Genomic DNA, 24046 nt, shown 5'->3' on the forward strand with positions numbered 1-24046 from the left:
CCTGTTTTAACCCTATTGATTTGTTTATATTACGCAGTAAAACGAGAAAAAGCGCAAACAAAAATGATAATATAATATCAATAAAATTGAAGGATATAATAATTTCCCAAACCCAGGCCCAAGGCCCACGGCCCATCCAAGTAATTTGAAATTGTCTAAAAGAAGAGGGACAAAATGGGAAAACAGAAATATTTTTTGGAATTAGGGTTTATAAGCCTAGTACACTAGCGGGCCGCGGCCTTCGGGAGCACTCTGATCTGGTCTTCAGCCCCAAGATCTCGTCTGCACGAAAAAGCGAAAATGGTACCTCTTTCTTTGTTTCACTTTGTGTTTTATTATATTTTCTTGGGGTTTTTTCAGAAGCCGCACGCAGCATCGGGTTTTGTAGAGTCTGTGTTTATTTGAATTTTTTGTATTTTTGGTTGTGTATGATTTTGGCTTTGTATGTTTCAAGCTCGATTAACTGTTGTCTTGGATTGGGATCTGTTTGGTTGTTGGGAAAATGTTCGGGAAAAGAAAGTAAAGATGCGCGATGATTTAGTTCTTAAATTCGTCTTCTTATTTATTGAGTTAGTCTAACTGTGGTCTTGCTAAATTCTGTTGAGTTTTTTCTTTTCCTGGAAGCGGAAAAAGAGATTTTATTATTAATTTTTGTATTTTTGTATTTTTTTTTTTTTTAAGTTTTCTCAGCAACTTATGGTTGTTAATGACAATTTATAAAAGCAATTTTAGTTCCTCTTTTTTTAAAAAATTTTATACTTTTAAAATTTTCTCAGTAACCAAAATGGTTGGTAAGTGATCAATGTCAAAACAATGCTAGTTCCCTCTTGTATTTTGGTTTTTAATGTCTTATTTATCAGAAACCAATGGAGCGTTGATGATCATTTTCAAAATTGGTTTCGTACTCTTGCCTTTTGTTTTTAGGGGTTTATGCCTTTGATGCTAAGCTAAAAGTAAAAGTCTTTTTTAAGCAAGTAAAAAACTAAACTGAGCATGACCAACATAATTCAAGCTGGAAATCAAAACCAGGTAAATTATTTATTTGTTTAATTTTCTCAGAGAAATAAAATATATTTTGTTCATTTCTCTTGTATTATTATTGGGAGTTGGTTAGGGCTATGTTCAATTTAACCTTGATATGTTGTAACCCACAAAACGTGTATCAATGCTTTTTTTTATTTTCGAAGTATATGGAGAGATATCATTATTGATGTATTATGTATATATAAATATATGTACGCGCACTATTGTTATTTCCTATTCTTGATGTTGTGTTCGAAGAGAACTCTTAACTGGTAACTTCTCCTTCAGTTTGAACACAGCTTATAAATACTTGTTTTGGGGTTTTTTAGTGTTATAGTTGTCAGCTTGGTGAGTCCCTTGTAGATTATTGGTGTGAGTGTTAATCTTTATGTTGCTATCACTGCAATTTGTGTGCGCATGTGGTTTTCTTTTGTCTTTTTGTATTTGTTAAATGATTGTGGTTTGGAGTTTTTGAATTGCTCCTGTTTGGTTGAGAAAATCTGGTTCAGCATTTCACCTGATGCTGTGAAAGATTGGGTGGAAAGACTACAGATTTTGAGATTTTACCTCTTATTTGTTTTGTTTTATGGTTGTCTGGAAATTCCTGACATAATACTAAGCCTACAACCTTCTTGTAACCAATCCCTAGAAGGTAAAACTAATGTAGAATCAGATTGTACCGTCATTGTGGTTTGTCCAACTGGCATCTCAGCCACAACATGAAGGGGAAATGGCCATTTTAACCACAGTTTGTGGTCTGTAGTTTTATTTTTGTCTTCTACTTTTTTTTTCCTATTTTGGAATTTATATATGATTGGTGATAAGCTAGAAGATACAACAATATTTTTTGGCAAGTGGAAAGATAGATATAATAATATGAGAGTCAAGTTTGGTATCAAACCATTTATTTGTCATCTGGTGGTTTGTTAATTTTTTAATATATTAATAAGCTCGTCATCTTCTCAGGCGGAACTGAGAGTGTGTCCCTTTTTGTCATCCGGTGGTTCGTTAATTTTTTAATATATTAATAAGCTCGTCATCTTCCCAGGCGGAACTGAGAGTGTGTCCCTTTTTGCACTAATGATCCAAATTAAGTTGAATTCGCTGGAGACGAAAACAATATAAAGGATTTTAATACCGGTTACTAAACATGGTTACTTATATATGCATAATTGTTGAGATGTTTTATGTGGACCGTGTATGGTCGTGGTGCTAAGCTAGAGGAATGGGTGATTTAGTTGGTCAATAAGAAGCTATGTTGAGTATTGCCAGACTCAAGTCTGGTATTAACCTCTATTTGGTGGTTAATCTGTGCCTTTAATACAAGTGCCTTGATGCTTTTCATGCTTGCATCTTTTGGCCCAGGCCCTACAGAAGCTATGTTGAGTATTGCCAAACTCAAGTCTGGTATTAACCCCTATTTGGTGGTTAATACAGTTATGAGTCTGGTAAGTCAACTGTGCCTTTAATACAGGTGCCTTGATGCTTTGCATGCTTACATCTTTTGCCTCAGGCCCTACAGAAGCTATGTTGAGTATTGCCAGATTCAAGTCTGGTATTAACCTCTATTTGGTGGTTAATACAGTTACGAGTCTGGTAAATCAACTGTGCCTTTAATACAGGTGCCTTGATGCTTTTCATGTTTGCATCTTTTGCCCCAGGCCCTACAGAAGCTATGTTGAGTATTGCCAGACTCAAGTCTGGTATTAACCTCTATTTGGTGGTTAATACAGTTACGAGTCTGGTAAATCAACTGTGCCTTTAATACAGGTGCCTTGATGCTTTTCATACTTGCATCTTTTGCCCCAGGCCCTACAAATTGGTGCTAGCGTTGCTGTCATTCATGATGTAGAATGGAAAAAATAGGAGTAACTGCATAGATGAATCAACTAGTAGTTCTTTATTTTATCTTTTTGTGTTGTTGCAAACTTTTTAGGTGGTGTTTGGTAAATGGGTTGGCCTAGATACTGTAGTTGATGAAGATTTATGTGAAAAAAAAAAAATAAGAATGTTTTGTATAAAAAAATGAAAAAGTGATATGGAAAAGTAAAAAAGTTTTGTTTTGTAATGATTTTTTTATTTGAATAATAATAAAAAGTGAATGATGTGATATAAAAAGTGAAAAAGTTAAAATATTTTGATGTTGATTTTTTTGGAAAATTGTGATGAACAGTGTTTAAGCTAACTCCAACCCCTTTACCAAACCAGGCCTTAATGCCATTGTCTTGATATATATTTTCACATTATATAGTTACATTGTGTGCTTCTGCTAATAGCTTGAAACATATTGGTTTTTTCAGATTTTTTTTTTAGTTTAACCGAGTCTTTATTTTTATACTATAAACAGCCAAAGCAAATCCACGAGATCAAGGATTTCCTTGTTACTGCAAGAAGAAAGGATGCACGCTCTGTCAAAATCAAGAGGAGCAAGGATGTGGTGAAGTTTAAAGTTCGCTGCTCCAAGTACCTTTACACTCTCTGTGTCTTTGACAATGAGAAGGCTGACAAGTTGAAGCAATCCCTTCCTCCAGGTATCACCAATTTATTCAACTATATTCATCAGTGTCTGTTAGCTTTGTTTTTTGGCCTCTCCGAGGTCAGAGGAGTCTTACATAGTCCTGCTGTATCACTTGCATATTATAGTTTAGAGTAAGTCTATTTAGTAGACTCTTATACGACTGACATACAATTGAGACTCCTTGCATTGAAAATTCATGTCTATTTAGGGCCTGTTTGAGATTGCGTTTGAGGGGCCTAAAAGTGCTTTTAACACTCTAAAAACTCGTTTGAAAAAAAAAAAAAAAAAAGTACTCATTTGGAAAAAAAAATAAAAATAAAAATAAAAAGCACTTTTAAGGGTCTAAAAAGCCTAAAAATAATTAAAAAAAATACTTTTGACAAAAGCTTAAAAATGAAGCTTTTGTCCAAATACTCTTTTTGATTTGAAAACTCTATTTCTCAATAACAATTCCAAATAGGCTCCTAGTAGACTCCTTGCATTGAAAATTAGTTTTGTTTTTTTTCAAGTATTAATCCAATGGAAGATGATAGTCTACTAAATAGCATTACTCTATAGTTTAATATGGATGTGATTATTATAGAGCAAGGTGGCTTGTGCATTTGCAAGCTTTTGTGTTTCTTGAGATGTAGGTTTCATACTGAGCCCACACTCCTTTTTTTGGGGGGGGGGGGGTCATAGTTATTGATAATTCATGTCATTGTTTCATTTGTAGGTTTGAGTGTGCAAGACCTGTGAAGCAAATGAGTTGCTATCAAAGATTTTTACTAGTGCCTTGAGAAGTTTTTTGATAAGTACTAGTGCCTTGAGAAGTTGATATATATTTTTGTTTACCCCTTAAATTTGGTGACTGCGTTGATAGGTGGTGGTGATGGTGAGAACCTTGCAATTTCTTTGGGCATGAATTTGTAGACTGAACCTGATGGTGTGTTTAGTATTTTAATTTAATGAATGACTTCTCAATTACTCAAACTCTCTTCAAACTACTACTTTACTAGCAATGTCCCTCCAAACTATTTTTTTTAAAGTATTAAAAATTGTCGATGTTTTCTCAAGACCAGCAAAAAAATCAAATTTAGTCGATTGACATTAAAGTTTTTCAACAAGACAAAAATACTCTGATAAATTTGAAAAAAATAAATAAACAAATAAACAAATAAAGGTCTAGCGTTGGCTTAATCACTCATTGGCCATTTTTGCGTTGTTTCTCCAATATCCCCCTTTTAAGTCATTTCTACAAAAACCTATTGAGCATCCTCAAATTCGTCTCACTTCCTCTACAATTTCATAAGCTTTAACCTGATCAAGCTTTTCGAACTCAACCTGCCCATGTGCTTGCTTACCCTTTTCCAAATCCAGCTGAAACCCTCAAACCTTCAAGATTGAAGTGATTGCATATTCATTGGATTGGACATTTCGACAGAATTGGCTAATTGCACCGGATTCGGATCCCCAACAATACCTAGAAATTGCCAGTCCAAAATTTTGATAATCTAAGCCATCAATTTAAATTAAGGGTTAGCAAGAAGACACGTCATCGATTCGCTTCTCAAGACTCCCAACCTCGTCAGTGATTCGCTTGCCCTCTCATTGTTCTCAATCCCCTCATTTCGCTCTCCCTTCTCCCTCTAGAACAATTCTTCTTCTCCCTCCAAAATCCTATTGGATTCACAGAATCCCAGTTGTATTAAATTCCGGCGAGAAAACAATTTTCAGGAAACCGAATGGAAGAACACCCATTGCCATTGGTCCGCTGGGTTGTTGATTTGTAACATTCACGTTCTTTGATTTCGTGGCTACAGCAGAGAAAAACTGAATTCAATTCTCATAGAAGGGTTTGGGTGTTGTTTTCTGCCCATTTTATAGCTCTGCTATTGGAGTTTTTTTTTTTTTTTTTTTTTTTTGGGTCGGTTCTCTTAGGATTGTTCAATAGTTGGGGGCTAAGATTTGAGGGTTTTGAGTTTTTCTGTGGGATTGTAATTTCGTGAAATGGGGTTGTAAAAATTATAATAGTTGTGTTAATCTCTTTATTAATAATAGTTTCATTTCAAAGATGAAATTATGGTGTTTGTGTTTATTTCAAACTTGGCTTTTCATGAATATTGAACCCAAAAACTGGATTTTAGTGCGCTGAAGAGTGATTATAATGGCATCCATGTAAGTGGTGTTTATCAGAGAAACTTCATAACCTTCAAACCCACAAAACTTGTTGAGATGCCACAAGTTTTGCTGAATCTGTACTTCTGCAAGCTCTGGTCCAGGAAACCCTGTCGAAGATTTGAAGCAAAAGCAAGCTTTGCAACCAAATTTTTCTGATGAGAAGTTGAACCCAAGTGATTAAGAAGGAGATGAACCCAGATTTCTCTTAGGAGAAGTTGAACCCAACATCTGAGACAAGATGAACAATATTTTTCTTCAAATGTTAGACCGGGTTGTTGGAGGATGAGCGTCTAAGCCAAGAAGAAGGTTTGTTAAAGCGTGGTGGGAAAAGGCTGAAACAAAGCATTTGGGTGTTCACGCGGATCGCTAAGGTGGCGTTTGTAGGTGACATATTCTTTTACTGTTAGATATATCTAATGGCCCATGCTCTTACTATTGCCAAACCGACAATTTCTAGGTATTGTTGGGATCCAAATCCAATTGCACCAATGTAAGAACCCGACAGCATACTTATAAAAAAAATAAAATAAAAACAGACAGCACAAACCCATTAACAAGAGTAGTGTAGAGGTATAGATTTGGGTTTTGAGTGTGCTGAAAAATCTTAAAGGCATAGTCAATTCAATGGAGTAGAGGGTTATGCATGGGGGTGGTTGAGCCACGGTGGAACCGTATGTACTAGTATTTCTCATTATTGCAGTGGACCTTGGGATAAAGGCTCACTTAATGAGATTCTCTTTGGGCCAGTATCGTAGCCCAAGTGAATGACGAACTATTGGAGTGGACCTCGAGATAAAAGTTCAACCAGCAAGGCCCAGAAAGATACTTGAACTCTAACCAAATCCAGGCCCACAATACCAAACCCCGGCATAAGTTTTCTCTTCCCCCCAGCTAAGAAAACCCCGCAGAGTAAGGGGCAAAGCGTAAAATACTCTCCTAAATGTGAAAAATATCCCTTCACATAGAAGGAGAGCCAAGGATTCCCAAAAGTCATGAACACGCACGATCAATGGGATTGGACCCTCTCATTTTCAGCCTCCCTCTTCACGGTGTAGGAAAAACTAAAAAAGACAACCCTAAATCCCGCTATAAAAACCCTAGGGTTAGGACTTCAAGACTATGATGATATCTCTCTCTCAACCACTGCTATATTATTTTGCTCAAACATTATTGCTTAATTGTCGTTATATTTTCTCATTAGTTTTTAACTTAGATATCAGAGGTGGAACGGTCACCCTCCCCCCATTTCATTGTCCTCTATAGCTGATCTTTCCCTACTCTCTATTGGGCCCAAGATCGAAGAAGCTACCAAGAGTGATGGCTGGTCTAACAAGTTTTAAAATCGAGTTAATCACTTCATGAAGTAAGTAAAAAAGAATAAATTAATCTATGCCATAGATGTACCGTAGTCTGTAGGGGTGTCAAAAATTACCGAGAAATCGAAACCGGACCCAGTTTCAGTTTGAAAAAACCAAAAATCGAGTACTCCGTTCCAGTACCCAATTTTTGAGACCCAGCTTTACCGGGTATATATATATATACTTTAGGTAATTAAATTAATATATATAAAAACCGGTTACCGGATTGGCCGGTAACCGGGACCTCGGTTTCTGGTTTTCCAAAACTAAGAACGAGGTACCCCGGTTTCAATCCCCAGTTTTGGCCAAAAACCGATAAACCGAACCAGGTTGACACCCTTACTATGCTATTAGAAAAGTTGACAAAATTCATTAATGTGTTAAACGGGATAGCCGAACTACTCTCATGGCCTTTGAAGTGATTTAAGCACCCCCTCTGAGCATATTTGGGGGTGGCTAAACAACTTCTATAGTCATTAGGAGTGGTTTGGCCACCCAAAAAAAATTGAGGGATGGCCAAACCATTTAATTAAAAAATATTGTTAGAATTTAAAAAAATTCATTGAAGTTATTCTAGAAAATCTAAATAAATGTTCAAAAGTGGCGGTCCAAGAATTTTTCAGTGTTCAGAAAATGTTAAAAATATGTTATGAAAAACGTTTTATATGGAAATAAATGGAGCCTTTGTGTGTACGGCCGAGGGAAGTTCACTATCAAATTAGGTTTGAGCCATATAATTTTGACCAAATCATGGGGGCATTTTTTATGTGGCTCCCTACATCTGCCGCCATGGATTCTTAGAAGAGATGGAGGTATAGAGAGAGAGAGAGAGAGAGAGAAGACAATAGACTGAGAATATTATTTAGGATTCTTAGAGCTCGAAAATTTTACTAAGAACCTGTTTGGAATTGCGTTTGGGGGGGTTTAAAAGTGCTTTTAACTTTCAAAAAGCCCATTTGAAGAAAAAAGAAAATACTCGTTTGGTAAAAAAATTAAAAGCACTTTAAGGGTCTAAAAAACCTAAAAATGAACAAAACGCACTTTTAGCAAAAGCTTAAAAATGAAGTTTTTGCCAAAAAATTCTTTTTGACTTAAAAACTATATTTCTCAAACGCAATCTCAAACGAGCTTTAAATATACTAAATTGGTGTGGATTCCCCCGTATAAAAGCACACACAAGGTCGCCAATTATGATGGCCGCCTGTCGGAGAATGTAAAAGCTTTGGAACATTGCCATTGGTAGCAATTTTCCTGAGTAATGCTACATATCAAACAAATATCTCACAAATATTTATAAAATTGATGTGGCAAGAACTGATTTAAGATCTATTAGACTTAGCCAAGTTAGTTTTATAAGATATTTGTGGAATATCTATATGGTATGTAGCATTACTCTTTTTTTCGGTTGTTGACAGTTATATATATATATATATATATATATATATATATAGTTTTTTAACAATTTGAAGAGGAATAGGCTGTTTGATTTTTAGTCTAAACATTCTAAAATATTGGTTGCCCAATCACTTCAGCAGCGTGAATTCATTTGAATTGATTTTTGTCAATTCTCTCGGGGAACAATGACCCTTCAATTTCAGGCCCAAGGCCCATCCATGTACTTTGAAATTGTCCAAAAGAAGAGGGACAAAATGGGAAAACAGAAATATTTTTTTGGAATTAGGGTTTATAAGCCTAGAACACTTGCGGCGTCCGGGAGCTCTCTGATCTGCTCTTCAGCCGAAGATCTCTTCTGCACGAAAAAGCGAAAATGGTACCTCTCTTTCTTTGTTTCTCTTGGTGTTTATATTTTATTGTATTTTATTGTGGTTTTCCTGAAGCTCGACCAGCTGTTGTCTTGGGTTGGGATCTGTTTGGTTATTGGGAAAATGTTCGGTAAAAGAAAGTAAAGATACGCGATGATTTAGTTCTTAAATTCGTGTTCTTAGTATTGAGTTAGTCTAACTGTGGTCTTGCTAAGTTCTGTTGAGTTTTTTCTTTTCCCGGAAGCGGAAAAAGAGATTTTATTTTTAATTTTTGTATTTTTTTTAAGTTTTCTCATCAACCTATGGTTGTTAATGACAATTTACAAAAGCAATTTTAGTTCCTCTTTAAGTTTTAAATTTTAAAAATTTTCTCAGTTACCAAAATTGTGGGTAAGTGATCAATGTCAAAACAATGCTAGTTCTCTCCTGTATTTTAGTTTTTAATGTCTTATTTATCAGTAACCAATGGAGCGTTGATGATCATTTTCAAAATTGGTTTCCTACTCTTGCCTTTTGTTTTTAGGGGTTTATGCCTTCTAGTGCTAAGCTAAAAGTAAAAATCTTTTTTAAGCAAGTAAAAAACTAAACTGAGAATGACCAACATAATTCAAGCTGGAAATCAAAACCAGGTAAATTATTCATTTGTTTAATATTCTCAGTGAAAAAACAAATGTTTTGTTCATTTCTCTTGTATTATTATTGGGAGTTGGTTAGGGCTATGTTCAATTTAACCTTGATATGTTGTAACCCACAAAACGTGTGCCAATGCTTTTTTTATTTTCGAAGTATATGTAGATATATGAGTGCGATCATACTAGCACTAATGCACTGGATCCCATCAGAACTCCGCAGCTAAATGTGCTTGGGCGAGAGTAGTACTAGGATGGGTGACCTCTTGGGAAGTCCTCGTGTTGCACTCCTCGTTTTATTTATCAAAAAAAGTATATGTAGATATATCATTATTGATGTATTATGTATTTATACATATGTGTACGCTCACTTATCAACAAAAAAAAACTTATGTGTACGCTCACTATTGTTATTTCCTATTCTTGATGTCTTGTTCGAAGAGAATTCCAACTGGTAACATTTCCTTCAGTTTGAACACAGCTTATAAATACCTGTTTTAGGGTTTTTTAGTGTTATAGTTGTCAGCTTGGTGATTCCCTTGTAGATTATTGGTGTGAGTGTTAATCTTTATGTCGCTATCACTGCAATTTGTGCATGTGCATGGTTTTCTTTTGTCCTTTTGCAATTATTAAATGATTGTGGTTTGGAGTTTTTGAATTGCTCTTGTTTCGTTGAGAAAATCTGTTTCAGATTTCACCGGATGATGTGAAAGATTGGGTTGAAAGACTACAGATTTTGAAATTTTACCTCTTATTTGTTTTGTTTTATGGTTGCCTAAAAATTCTGAGATAATATTGAGCCTACTGCTACCTTCTTGTAACCAATCCCGAGAAGGTAAAACTAGTGTAGAATCAGATTGTACCGTCACTGTGGTTTGTCCAACTCTCTTCTCAGCCACAACATGGAGGGGAAATGGCCATTTAACTGCAGTTTGTGGTCTGTAGTTCTATTTTTGTCTTCCTACTTTTTTTTTTCCTATCTTGGAATTTAGTTGGTCAATAAGAAGCTATGTTGAGTATTGCCAGACTCAAGTCTGATATTAACCTTTATTTGGTGGTTAATACAGTTATGGGTGCCTTGATGGTTTTAATGCTTGCATCTTTTTCCCCTAGCCCTACAGATTGGTTCTAGCGTTGCTGTCAATCAAATTGCATGATGTAGAATGGGTCATAACAAAATTGGAGAAAATAGGAACAACTGCATAGATGAATCAACTAGTAGTTCTCTATTTTATCTTTTGGTGCTGTTGCAAACCTCTTTAGTGCCATTGTCTTGATATATTTTTTCATATTATTTAGTTACATAGTGTGCTTCTGCTGATACGTTGAAACATATTGGTGTTTTCAGATTTTTTTTTTTTAGTTTAACCAAGTCTTTGTTTGTATGTTATAAACAGCCAAAGCAAATCCACGAGATCAAGGATTTCCTTGTTACTGCAAGAAGAAAAGATGCACGCTCTGTCAAAATCAAGAGGAGCAAGGATGTGGTGAAGTTTAAAGTTCGCTGCTCCAAGTACCTTTACACTCTCTGCGTCTTTGACAATGAGAAGGCTGAGAAGTTGAAGCAATCCCTTCCTCCAGGTATCACCAATTTATTCAACTATATTGTTTTTCTTCATCAGTGTCTGTTAGCTTTGTTTTTTGGCCTCTACGAGGTCAGAAGAGTCTTACATAGTCTTGCTTTATCACTTTCATATTATAGTTTAGAGTAAGTCTATTTAGCAGACTCTTATATTGCCATACAATTGAGATGACATACCACTAAAAATTAGTCATTGATATTTTTTTTTCAAGTGTTAATCCAAGGGCAGATAACAGTTTACTAAATAGTGTTACTCTGTAATTTAATATGGATGTGATTATTATAGAGCATGGTGGCTTGTGCATTTGCAAGCTTTTGTGTTTCTTGATGTAGGTTTGATATTGAGCCCATACTCCTTTTCTTCTTCTTTTTTGTGTCATCGTTGATAATTCTTGTCATTGTTTCATTTGTAGGTTTGAATGTGCAAGACCTGTGAAGCAAATGAGTTGCTATCATTTTTGTTTACCCCTTAAATTTGGTAACTGTGTTGTTAGGTGGTGAGAACCTTGCAATTTCTTTGGGCATGAATTTGTAGACTGAACCTGATGGTGTGTTTAGCATTTTAATTTAATGAATGAACTTCTCAATTACACGAACTCTCTTCAAACTACCACTTCACTAGCAATGTCTTGAGTCAATGTTTTTTTCTTGAATCAATGTTTTTTTCAAACTACTAATAATTGTCAATGTTTTCTCAAGACCTGCAAAAAAATCAAATATAGTCAATTGACCTTAAAGTTTTTTTATAAGATAAAAGTACCCTTATAAATTTGAAAAAAAATAAGAAGAAAGGTTTAGCGGTGGCTGAATCACTCCTTGGCCATTTTTGCATTGCTTTTACGATATCCCCTTCTAAGTCATTTCTACAAAAAACCTGTCTCACATCCTCGAATTCGTCTCACATCCCAAACAATTTCATAAGCTTTAACCTGATCAATATTGCTTTAACCTGATCAATATTTTCAAACTCAGTTTTAAAATCTGCCCTTGTGCTTGCTTATACCCTCTTCGAATGCCAACTGATTTTTCAGCCAAAAGATCGAAGTGATTGCATATTCGTTGGATAGGACAGATTCGTACACCATTTTGACATAATTGGCTAATTGCATCACTTCGAATGCCAACTGATTTTTCAGCAAAAAGATCGAAGTGATTGCATATTCATTAGATAGGACAGATTCGTACACCATTTTGACAAAATTGGCTAATTGCACCAATGCGTGAGAGCGTATATATATATATAATTTAAATAAATTTTTTTTTTTAAAAAAAGAAAAAAAAAAAAAAAGAAAGAAGAATCAGACGGCACAAACCCATTAACAAGAGCAGTGTATAGGTATAGATTTGGGATTTGGGTTTTGAGTGTGCTGAAAAATCTAGGCATAGTCAATGGAGTAGAGGGTTATGAAAGGGGGGTGGTTGAGTCTAGACTCTTTTTCTAAATTTTACAATTTTATGAAGAATTTTTGAAAGATATTGACAATTTTTAAAAGTTTTGAAAGATATTAACTTAATCAATAGTTTGGGAGGATATAGACAATAGGCTAGTAGCTTAAGGGGGTACTTATACTTTTTTCAAAATAATATTACAAAAAGAAAAAAAATGACATGCAAATATTATTTTCGTAACTCATTGCATACTTATTTTAAGATATAAAAGATATTATTAATTTGTTCGAAGAGTTAAAGATGTTTGATGTGCGTCTTGACAATGTATGACGATGAATTTTAATTGGAAAAATGTTTTAATTGGGCTATCATGAACACTTGTGGCCTAGCTATGGCGTCAGGGGAACTTGTGGAGGTAGAAAAGCGTAGGACATTTAGTCGCTCAAATTGGAAATAATTTGAGTAGTAATTGTAAGAGAGTTTATATAAGACATACTTGTCTAAATAAATTTTAGGGATATCTAGCCACCTATTTAGATAAGTAAATTTCATATAGACTTTCACGATTATTATCTGCCCAAGTAACTAATTGAGAGAGATCCCAATACTTAAGTTGCTATATTGCTTATAGTTATCCGGGCAAAAGACAATTGTCTTAAGAAAAAAAATAAATAGGGTTTCTAGGGGAGAACTGGGATCCTCTTCAGTTGAAATGAATTGGAGAAAAATCAGTTAGTTATAACATCAGGATAAAATGGACCAATCAAAAAGTGAAATTAACATTTTACCCTCATATTATAACTAACTAGCAATTGGAGAATATCTTGGTTCCCTAGGGATGATTGTGGCTACTTTTGCCACGAGGCATGATATATGAAAAAGGAGTGACGTTAAAGGCCCCCAATCAAATGTACATGTGGCGCAAGTATTGACTTCCTCTCATTCAATTTTTTTTTTTTTTTTTATGTTGAGAAACCTCTTAAAGGCAAGGCCCTTTAGATCCACCCATGCAGAGTAAACCCCGGTCCCGTGCACCGCACTCTTAGAATCATTCAAATATGAGAAGACATGAGACGCCATCAATTGGAGGGAAGCTCTCCTTGGTGTAGAACCACCCATGAGATTGGGAGGTAATAGGCCCCCTCCCCCAACAAAAAGAAAAAAAATTAAAAAATGTCCTCAAATTCATATTTTTTTACAGGTTGAACCCCAAAAAAATATTTTTATTTTTATTTTGCACCCATTTCAAATTCTTATTCCGCCTTGAGCGCTCCCATTTCGAGGTAATCTTTGCAACCTGGACAATCGATCAGTTTCTTTGGATATTAATTTGCTATAAATCACCTTAAGAAACAAAAAGATGAGGCTGTAAATTAACAGAATGGAAATTTCTTTAAGATGCAACATATTCTACATCCAGAGTCCAGACTACTTTAAACTACTAGATTAGCCAATAGCCAAAACTTGATGAAATCAACATAGGCCACAGAAATGAGCTTCAAATGAGCTTCCAAGGCTGAGGAACTCTCCTACAAAACCAAAACAAATTAATATGTTTGGAAGACCCACTATCGCATGGTTAACAAAAATGAAGGTTGATATTTTGTGAAACAACTCTTTTCTTAAAATAAATCTAACTTAAGCGTATGGATGGAAAAGAGGGAAACATAAACTCAATGATTTTTTTTTTTTTTTTTAAAGAGAGGTTCCTCATCACAAGAGACAGACACACACAGAGAGGAAGAGAGGTGGAATGGACATGAACAAATGGTTTACATTGACAACAATAAGAATTTCGAGATTAAATAGAACTTAAAAGACTAAATTGATAATAGAGTCGAACTTTGATCTCAACGGACTCAAACTTTGATGGATTAAAGTAGAATCTACTCTAGACAGTATATGTCCAATTGAAACTAGTGCTAAAGCAATGTTGAATTCTTATTCCTTCCTCTCTTTTTTATGTTAAACAGCTAAAACAATCTTGAATCCTTATAGTATTTTTACAAATGCAGAGTTCTATTGGCACTGACGTAAGTTTCATGGCCTGCAAGTCATTAAAGTACCTTAATATTCTACCATCATGGTTTGGTTCAAGTACAAACTGATCTTCATTTGGTATTGCAATAGGCTTGTATTTGAGACCTCGACGTCAATAATCCATTTGCAAGTTAGCAAAAACCAGCATGCTTTATGGTACACAAAACCAATTACACAATCATTCCTAAACTTTCAAAAAAAAAAAATTTCTTTTTGTTTTTCTTCCTCGAAAGATAGTGCAGAAGTAGACATTTGGCTAGCATTTTCCAGTCTAGTTTCTACCTGTAAAGACAAAGATTTGGAATGCAGCTAGCTGCTACTCATATCAGTTCTCTTAAGAAATGTCTGCAAGAAATGAGTCTACAGTCTAATAAGCTAACTATTCCATTGAATAGTGCCGCTGTAGCTACCATGCTGACCTCTCCATTTCATTCTGAAATGAACAATGATCCTCTCCATTTCATTTGAAATTGATAGTATCTATTTTATTGTTGTAATTTAAAGTTTGTGCATTTAACCATGTACATAATGCGACATTTGGCAAGTCTTTTAAAAAATTTAAATATTATGGCATCATGTACACTGTTAGATGTGCCAACTTTAAATTCTAACCATAACAATGGATACTATGAGAATCCTACTCCTGACCTTGCAGGAATAATACTTAACACACAAACACACACACACATGCAGGCACATGCACACTTTGTGGGTTCGTTTGATAAACGATTTTGTTTTGGTTTTGGTTCGATACTGTAGTAAAAAGTAATTGATGTGAAAAAAAGTAAAAATGTTTTTTTTTTTAAAAAAAAAAAAAACAGTGGAAAAGTAAGAATGTTTGGTGAGAAAAAATGAAAAATTTGTGTTTTGTAGAGATTTTTTTATTTGAATAGTAATAAAAAATGATTGATGTGATGTAAAAATTAAGAGAAAATTGAAAAAATGAAAAAGTGAGATGAATAGTGTAATGCCAAAATCATGGCAAAACCGTTTATCAAACAGAGCCAAAGATGCCAACATTTGGAATGACTATTTCTAAAAATAAGGATGGTTGATTATTTTTTGGTTTGAGGTTGATGCAAATACACCTTTCAGGCTACTTGACAAGACAATTAAAAATGAGCATAGGACTTAGGTAAAACTCCATCAGCATGATATTGGAAGCATCAATTTAGATGCAATCTTCAATGTGACATCTAATACTTAACCACGCACACACACACAAGGCAGTTAAACAGAGGAATATGAGTCAGTTAAAGATGTCTATCTGTCAAACATCATTATTCTCTTCATAAGCTTGCCAAGAAATCCCAGAAGAGCTTCAGCAAGGAAACTTGTGGAATCTCAAATCATTCAACCAATTGACCAAAACCGAGTCAGATTCCATCCCCAATTAACTTCTAAAATGCTTTAGCAAGGAAGCATCATTAACACTGTGCAGTCCAAGTTAGACAATGTCAATCAAAAGGCGGGATCAGGTAAATGTTGGACAATACTATCAAAAGGCAGTGCTAGCTCACCAAACGAGGTTTATGAGTGTGCAGTCCAAGTTAGACAATGTTTTTGCAGCATGAGCATGAACAAATTCAGCGTCAAAAGTAGAGAGCAGAGGTGGCATATAATACATAGAGTTGCTGAATTAATTTGCTAGGTTATGGATCCATCGACCAAAGAACCACTTCTACAAAAAATTGAGTTATATAGGTTCAAAATAATTTGAGTTTCAATTGATCACACATTTAAAACAAAACTAGGCAAAAACAAATTCGATAGAATTCACTTTAATCTTTATACAGAACCAAGAAAATGGAATCCTATTTACTAGAATTCACTTTAATCTTTCCAAAGGTACTACCCAAATTCAAAGTAAAGTACTAAAAGATATGATAAGCAAATCCAAACACTCGCTTCAGTCAGTTTTACAAAGTAACAAACACCAAACTCTTCCCATCAGCCGCATCAAATTAAAATCATTACTTTCAATCACCCTCATCAAAACCTTTAACAACATCATCACATAATCCAATACTCACACTTCATCTTCAACAGTTACGCCATTCATTTGGCATTCCACACATACCAGGTATATATTATGGTTTACATAAATCATTAAAAGTTCAATATGAAATGAATTCTACCACATTTCTTTTATTTTGGTTCCAAAAACCATATTTTATCCTATGTAATGAAAATTCCATGCCAACCCATATCCATTTCAGTTTCATAAACCCATTCCCCCACCATTCAAAACAAAAAGCCCAAAATCAGACAATTACATATAAGCAGATCAATTCAAAGACACAGAATTCATTCATTCATTCATTCTAACAAAACAAACCCATTTCTCCTTACTTCTCTACCAAGACGCCTTCTTAATGCCGTTGAGAGCACCTCGGGAAGCCAGTTCGCGGAAAACGATACGGGACATCCGGAAGAGCTGGTACACTCCACGAGGGCGGCCGGTGAAGATGCAGCGGTTTCTGATGCGCGTGAAGGAGCTGTTTCTGGGCAACTTGGCAAGCTTCAACTGCATTTGTTCCCGAGCCTCGGCGGGGAGAGCAGGATCCCTCAGGAACGCCTTGAACAGCTTGTGCTTAAGCTCGTACTTCGCTGCCAATTCGCGGCGCTGGTTATCATGGATGTTGCGATTCTCCCGTCGGGTCTCCATAAGCCTGCTTGATTACAGCAAAGAAAAAAGAGAGGTTAATATAGCGAGACCCATGGAAGCCTATTGGGCTTGCTCCAAACCCAGGCTCTCAGGCCTAAGGCCCATCCACGCTTTGAAATTGTCTAAAAGATGAGGGACAAAATGGGAAAAGATAAATATTTTTTTTTGGAATTAGGGTTTATAAGCCTAGTACACTTGCGGCGGCCTTGGGGAGCACTCTGATCTGCTCTTCAGCCCCAGATCTCTTCTGCACGAAAAAGCGAAAATGGTACCTCTCTTTTTTTATTTCTGTTTGGTTACTGGGAAAACGTTCGGGAAAAGAAATTAAAGATGCGCAATGATTTAGTTCTTAAATTCGTCTTCAGTATTGAGTTAGGTAGCTGTGGTCTTGCTAAGTACTGTTGAGTTTTTTCTGTTCCTGGAAGCCGAAAAAGAGATTTTATTTTTAATTTTTGTATTTATTATTATTATTTTTTTTTAGTTTTCTCAGCAACTTATGGTTGTTAATGACAATTTATAAAAGCAATTTTATTTCCTCTTTTTAAATAGTAAATTTTAACTTTTTAAAATTTTCTCAGTAACCAAAATGGTGGGTAAGTGATCAATGTCCAAAAAATTCTAGTTCTCTCTTGTATTTTGGTTTTTAATGTCTTATTTATCAGAAACCAATGGAGCGTTGATGATCATTTTCAAAACTGGTTTCGTACTCTTGCCTTTTGTTTTTAGGGGTTTATGGCTTTTGGTGCTAAGCTAAAAGTAAATCTTTTTAAAGCAAGTAAAAAACTAAACTGAACATGACCAACATAATTCAAGCTGGAAATCAAAACTAGGTAAATTATTCATTTGTTTAATTTTCTCAGTGAAAAAAAAAATATTTTGTTCATTTCTCTTGTATTATTATTGGGAGTTTGTTAGGGCTATGTTCAATTTAACCTTGATATGTTGTAACCCACAAAACGTGTACCAATGCTTTTTTTATTTTCGAAGTATATGTAGATATATCATTATTGATGTATTATGTATATATACATATATGTACGCTCACTATTGTTATTTCCTATTCTTGATGTCTTGTTCGAAGAGAACTCTAACTGTCAACTTCTCATTCAGTTTGAACACATCTTATAAATACGGTTTTGGGGTTTTTTAGTGTTATAGTTGTCAGCTTGGTGATTCCCTTGTAGATTATTGGTGTGAGTGTTAATCTTTATGTTGCTATCACTGCAATTTGTGCGCATGTGGTTTTCTTTTGTCTTTTTGTAATTATTAAATGATTGTGGTTTGGAGTTTTTGAATTGCTCCTGTTTGGTTGAGAAAATCTGGTTCAGCATTTCACTGGATGCTGTGAAACCTTGGGTGGAAAGACTACAGATTTTGAGATTTTGCCTCTTATTTGTTTTGTTTTATGGTTGCCTGAAAATTCCCGAGATAATACTTAGCCTACTGCTACCTTCTTGTAACCATTCCCTAGTAGGTAAAACTAATGTAGAATCAGATTTTACTGTCACTGTGGTTTGTCCAACTGGCTTCTCAGCCACCACGCGGAGGGGAAATGGCCATTTTAGCCTCAGTTTGTCTTTAGTTTTATTTTTGTCATCTTTTTTTTTTTTTTTTTTTTTTTTTTTTCCCATCTTGAAATTTATATATTATTGGTGATAAGCTAGAAGATACAACAATATTTTCTAGCAAGTGGAAAGCAAGTGGAAAGATAGATATAATAATATGAGAGTGAAGTTTAGTATCAAACCATTTATTTGTCATCTGGTGGTTTGTTAATATTTTAATATATTAATAAGCCCGTCATCTTCCCAGTTTGAACTGAGAGTGTGTCAGTTTTTGCACAAATGATCCAAATTAAGTTGAGTTCACCGGAGACGAAAACAATATAAAGGAGTTTAATACTGATTACTAAACATGGTTAATTATTTATGCATAATTGTTGAGATGTTTTATGTGGACCGTGTATGGTGGTGGTGCTAAGCTAGAGGAATGGGCAACTTAGTTGGTCAATAAGAAGCTATGTTGAGTATTGCTGGACTCGAGTTTGGTATTAACTTCCATTTGGTTGTTATTACAGTTACGAGTCTGGTAAATCAACTGTGCCTTTAATACAGGTGCCTTGATGTTTTTATGCTTGCATCTTTTGCCTCAAGCCCTATAGATTGGTCCTAGCGTTGCTGTCAATCAAATTGCATGATGTAGAATTGGTCTTAACAATATTGGAGAAAATAGGAGCAACTGCATAGATGAATCAACTAGTAGTTCTTTATTTGATCTTTTTGTGCTGTTGCAAACCTTTTAACGCCATTGTCATGATATAATTTTTCATATTATTTAGTTACATAGTGTGCTTCTGCTGATAGCTTGAAACGTATTGGTTTTTTCAGGTTTTTTTTTTTTTTGTAGTTTAACCAAGTCTTTGTTTGTATACTATAAACAGCCAAAGCAAATCCACGAGATCAAGGATTTCCTAGTTACTGCAAGAAGAAAGGATGCACGCTCTGTCAAAATCAAGAGGAGCAAGGATGTGGTGAAGTTTAAAGTTCGCTGCTCCAAGTACCTTTACACTCTCTGTGTCTTTGACAATGAGAAGGCTGACAAGTTGAAGCAATCCCTTCCTCCAGGTATCACCAATTTATTCAACTATATTCATCAGTGTCTGTTAGCTTTGTTTTTTGGCCTCTGTGAGGTCAGAAGAGTCTTGCATAGTCTTGCTTTATCACTTCCATATTATAGTTTAGAATAAGTCTATTTAATAGACTCTTATACGACTGTCATACAATTGAGATGTCGTAGCACTGAAAATTAGTCATTGATTTTTTTTTTTCAAGTGTTAATCCAAGGGCAGATATCAGTCTACTAAATAGCGTTACTCTATAGTTTAATATGGATGTGATTATTATAAAGTAAGGTGGCTTGTACATTTGCAAGCTTTTGTGTTTCTTGATGTAGGTTTGATATATTGAGCCCGTGCTCCTCTTTTTTTTTTTTTTCTTTTTTTTTTTTTTATGTGTCATAGTTGATAATTCATGTCAATTGTTTCATTTGTAGGTTTGAATGTGCAAGAACTGTGAAGCAAATGAGTTGCTTTCAAAGATTTTTACTAGTGCCTTGAGAAGTTGATATATATTTTTGTTTACCCCGTAAATTTTGTAACTGCGTTGTTAGGCGGTGAGAACCTTGCCATTTCTTTGAGCATGAATTTGTAGACTGAACATGATGGTGTGTTTATTATTTTTAATTTAATGAATGAACTTCTCAGTTATGCGAACTCCCTTTAAACTACCACCTCGGTGACAATGTTCCCACAATATTGCATGTTCATTGGATAGGACAGATTTGTACATCATTTTGACAATATTGGCTAATTGCACCAATGTGAGAACCAGACAGCACAAACCCATTAACAAGAGCAGTGTAGAGGTATAGATTTGGGTTTTGAGTTTGCTGAAAAAACTAGAAGGCACAGTCAATGGATTAGAGGGTTTAGCAAGGGGGTGGTTGAGCCACCCCTGGACTCTTTTTCTAATTTTTATAATTTTATGAAGAATTTTTAGTCATTGGGGAATATTGTAAGTTTTGGGGGACGTTAACTCCGATCAATAGTTTTGGGAGGATATAGACAATGGGTTGGTAGTTTGAGGAGGTATTTATACTTTTCCCAAAATAATATATTACAAAAGAAAAAAAAAATTGAGATGCAAATATTAATTTCATAACTCATTAATGTAAAAAATATTGTTAATTTGTTGATTGAGTTGGGGATGCCTGGTGTGCGTCTTGACAGTGTAAGACGATGAATTGTAAATGGTGGCTTTTCCTCTAGCGAGAGCTCAATGTTTGAAGAGAAAGTAAAGGAAAGAGAGAATGGGGTGGACTCATTGGGGAGATGAAAAAAAAGTTGCAGCAATTAAGTCCAAAATTTGCAAAGCTTATCAATCGCCTTCGGGCATTAGACTATCGTGAGAACACTTGTTGCCTAGTTATGGCTCAAGAAGAGTGAACATGTGGCGGTAGAAAAGCGTATCACAATTAGTCGTTCAACGGCATTAAAATTTGAGTGATAATCGTAAGAGGGTTTATATAAGACATACTTGTCTAAATAAATTTTAGGGTTGTCCGGCCACCTATTTAGATGGTTAGATCCCATATAGACTTTTACAATTGCTGTCCAAATAACTAATTGATAATATTTAAGTTGTTATATTGCTTGCAGTTATCATGCAAAAGAGAATGGTGTCTAAGGAAAAAGAATATGGCTTCTAGGGTAGAACTAGGATCCAAACAAAAAGTGAAATTATCATTTTACCCTCACATTATAATGAACATGCATGTTCCTCTTCCGTTCTTTTCAACTAGAGAGGATTCTGATCCTCTAGGAGATGAGTGTGGTTACTTTTTTCACAAGGCTTGACTTTAAAAATGGGAGTCACGTTAAAGGCCCCAATTGGATGTACATATGGCTAAGTATTGACTTCCTCTCATTCATATATGAGAGGGACATGGGAGACCCTCAATTGGAGGGAAGCTCTCCTAGGGGCAGAAGCCGCAGAACCACCCATGAGAGGCAATAGCCCCCCACCGCTAACAAAAAGAACAAAATTAAAAAAATGTCTTTAGATTTATATTTTTTTTATGGGTTGAACCCCAAAAAATATTTTTATTTTTATTTTGCACCCATTTCAAATTTTGATTCTGCCCTGAGCGCTCCCATTTCGAGGTAATCTTTGCAACTTGGACAATCGATTAGTTTCTTAGGATACTAATTCGCTGTAAATCACCCTAAAAAACAAAAAGATGAGGATGTAAATCAACATAATGGAAATTTCTTTAAGATGCAACATATTTTACATCTAGACGGTCTACTTTAAACTACTAGATTTAAAGTATGTAATTTGAAAATATACTTTTTAAAAATTCCGTCAAGTATCTGGTAAAATTGTAGTTTAAATTTTAAACTCGTGCATTTTAAAAATTTGCCAATTACTTGTGATTTGATAATACTGATTTGTTTATGTTTTCAAATCGTAATTTTTTTAAAAATACACTCTCATACTATATTTTTTCAGCTATTTAGTTTGAGGATAAACACATTTTTTTTCCATATGGTTTGAAATTTTGACAAATAGTTCATTAAGTTTTAAAAAGCAGTTAATCACTTCCTGGTGTAAGCAAAAAAAAATTAATTAATTAATTTATGCTTTGAAAAAAGTTGACAAAATCCATTAATGTGTTAAGCTGGGTGGCCAAACTACTCTCATGGCCTTGGAGGTGATTTGAGCCCTCCCTTTGAGCATATTTGGGGATGGCTAAACAACTTCTAAGGAAAAAAAAAAACATAACTTAACAAATTGAGCAATAGCTGAACCATTTAATTAAAAAATATTGTTAGAATTTAAAAAACTTCTTTGAAGTTATTCTAGAAAATCTAAATAAATGGTCAAAAGTCACAGTGACATTTTTTTGTGTGGCTCTCTACATCTGCCGTCATGGATTCTTAGAAGAGATGAAGGTATAGAGAGAGATAAGACAATAGACTGAAAATATTATTTAGGATTCTTAGAGCTCGGAAACTCCATTGAACATACTGAATTGGTGTGGATTCCCTCCCATCAAAGCATGCGCAGGGTCGTCAATTATGATGGTGGAGTGCCGGAAAATGTAGATGCTTTGGAGCATTGCCATTGGTAGCAATTTTCCTCCGTTAATGTTACATATCAAACAAACATTTCACAAATAATTATAAAATTGATGTGGCAAGAATTGATTCAAGATCTATTAGACTTGGCAAGTTAGTTTTGTAAGATATTTGTGGGATATTTGTATGGTATATAGCATTACCCTTTTTCCCGGTTGAGGGTTAAATAGGGTTTTTTTTTTTTTTTTTTTTTTTTTTTTTCAATTTGAGGAGTAATATTGGTTGCCCAATCACTTCAGCAGCGTGAATTCAAAGATCATCTTAGTTCATTTGAATTGATTTTTGTCCCACCACTCAATAATGAATTGATTTTTGTCAATTCTCTCGGGGAACAATGACCCTTCAATTTCATGACAATTTTGGAAGGACTCACACTCTGATGCTTCTCTTCCAATTGTTAATTCCACTCTTAATTGAAAATCTCCAAACAAGATATGAAGCAATAAAAAATAACATGTTTCAAATAGTCAATTCTCTTGGTACTTCTAGTTCTAGTCAATGCATTTTATCAAAGTATAACTAAAACATTTCGGTCGAGATAGCCACCCCGGGAAAGATCTTCACCATGAGTAACCTTGAGAAACAACATGTTATTGTGGTTGACTAGTATTGTATTTGTAAGAAGAATGAAAAGTCTATAGATCATCTCCTTCTCCATTGTGAAATCGGCAGTGCCTTGTGGAGTGCTATTTTCAACTAGGTTGGACTAGCTTGGGTTATGCTTACGAGAGTAGTAGACCTTTTGGCATGCAGGTGAAGGTTGGTAAGTAATCCTCAAAGCGCGACTGTGTGGAAGATGGTGCCGTTCTTTTGTAGTGTCTTTAGAAGAAAATAAATAATAAAAGTTTTGAAGACAATAAGAATTAGTGATGGAACTTAAATCTTTCTTTTTCGAAACTCTTCATCATTGGACAGCTTCTTTAGATTTTAATATGCTTAGTTTTCATGATTTTTTTGACTTGTTTTCTCTTTCCAAGTAGATGTTTTCTCATATATACTCCATGTATACTTGAGTTGTATCTTTTCATTAATGATATTTCGTGTACTTATTTTTTTTTTTTTATAAGTAATAATGTTATAAAAAGAGTAGAGGGGCGCAACCCATATACACAGGAAGTATATAAAAAGAGAGCGCCTAAGAGGGAGAGAACTGAAAGAAGAATTTAGAAAAACTAATTACTAAAGGAGCTAGTCAAATGGCCGTCCAAGAGTAAAGAG

At 34.8% G+C, this 24046-nt stretch overlaps 4 protein-coding genes and 1 non-coding gene across 7 annotated transcripts; 4 read left to right on the top strand and 1 right to left on the bottom strand.

Moving 5' to 3' along the window:
- Positions 1-212: 212 nt before the first annotated feature.
- LOC132190891 (large ribosomal subunit protein eL38z/eL38y) lies at positions 213-4507 on the top strand. The gene is made up of 3 exons (XM_059605917.1): positions 213-303; positions 3371-3554; positions 4257-4507. Exons 1-3 carry the CDS (start codon positions 301-303, stop codon positions 4277-4279), a joined length of 210 nt encoding a protein of 69 aa, XP_059461900.1. The 5' UTR covers positions 213-300; the 3' UTR covers positions 4280-4507.
- On the top strand, positions 257-11623 carry LOC132190897 (large ribosomal subunit protein eL38z/eL38y-like). 2 transcript variants are annotated; one of them, XM_059605925.1, is made up of 3 exons: positions 257-303; positions 10849-11032; positions 11447-11623. In XM_059605925.1, exons 1-3 carry the CDS (start codon positions 301-303, stop codon positions 11467-11469), a joined length of 210 nt encoding a protein of 69 aa, XP_059461908.1. In that variant the 5' UTR covers positions 257-300; the 3' UTR covers positions 11470-11623. The 2 variants fall into 2 exon arrangements, with proteins under 2 accessions (XP_059461908.1, XP_059461903.1); XM_059605920.1 differs by lacking the exon at positions 257-303 and adding an exon at positions 8722-8830.
- LOC132168249 (5S ribosomal RNA) lies at positions 9624-9742 on the top strand. The gene has a single exon (XR_009438774.1). It is a non-coding gene; the product is annotated as a 5S ribosomal RNA (ribosomal RNA).
- Positions 11624-13795: 2172 nt separating the features above from the next.
- On the bottom strand, positions 13796-17138 carry LOC132192137 (small ribosomal subunit protein uS14m). 2 transcript variants are annotated; one of them, XM_059607381.1, is made up of 2 exons: positions 16815-17138; positions 13796-13951 (listed from the first exon to the last, which is right to left on the bottom strand). In XM_059607381.1, the coding sequence occupies exon 1, from the start codon at positions 17128-17130 to the stop codon at positions 16819-16821; it is 312 nt and encodes a 103-aa protein (XP_059463364.1). In that variant the 5' UTR covers positions 17131-17138; the 3' UTR covers positions 13796-13951; positions 16815-16818. The 2 variants fall into 2 exon arrangements, with proteins under 2 accessions (XP_059463364.1, XP_059463372.1); XM_059607389.1 differs by lacking the exon at positions 13796-13951 and adding an exon at positions 16125-16143.
- Positions 17139-17298: 160 nt separating this feature from the next.
- Positions 17299-20401, top strand: LOC132187179 (large ribosomal subunit protein eL38z/eL38y-like). Its single transcript, XM_059601401.1, has 3 exons — positions 17299-17398; positions 19571-19754; positions 20182-20401. The coding sequence occupies exons 1-3, from the start codon at positions 17396-17398 to the stop codon at positions 20202-20204; spliced, it is 210 nt and encodes a 69-aa protein (XP_059457384.1). The 5' UTR covers positions 17299-17395; the 3' UTR covers positions 20205-20401.
- Positions 20402-24046: the final 3645 nt, after the last annotated feature.

Source organism: Corylus avellana, chromosome ca1, assembly GCF_901000735.1.
Source record: "Corylus avellana chromosome ca1, CavTom2PMs-1.0".
In the NCBI taxonomy this organism is placed as follows: Eukaryota; Viridiplantae; Streptophyta; class Magnoliopsida; order Fagales; family Betulaceae; genus Corylus; species Corylus avellana.

Bases quoted from the DNA above. Each gene is read 5' to 3' on its own strand.
- LOC132190897 (XM_059605925.1), top strand. The intron at 11,033-11,446 runs GTATCACCAATT...TTTCATTTGTAG, and splicing joins GAAGCAATCCCTTCCTCCAG to GTTTGAATGTGCAAGACCTG.
- LOC132190891 (XM_059605917.1), top strand. The intron at 3,555-4,256 runs GTATCACCAATT...TTTCATTTGTAG, and splicing joins GAAGCAATCCCTTCCTCCAG to GTTTGAGTGTGCAAGACCTG.
- LOC132192137 (XM_059607381.1), bottom strand. From the start codon at position 17,130: ATGGAGACCCGACGGGAGAATCGCAACATCCATGATAACCAGCGCCGC.
- LOC132187179 (XM_059601401.1), top strand. The intron at 19,755-20,181 runs GTATCACCAATT...TTTCATTTGTAG, and splicing joins GAAGCAATCCCTTCCTCCAG to GTTTGAATGTGCAAGAACTG.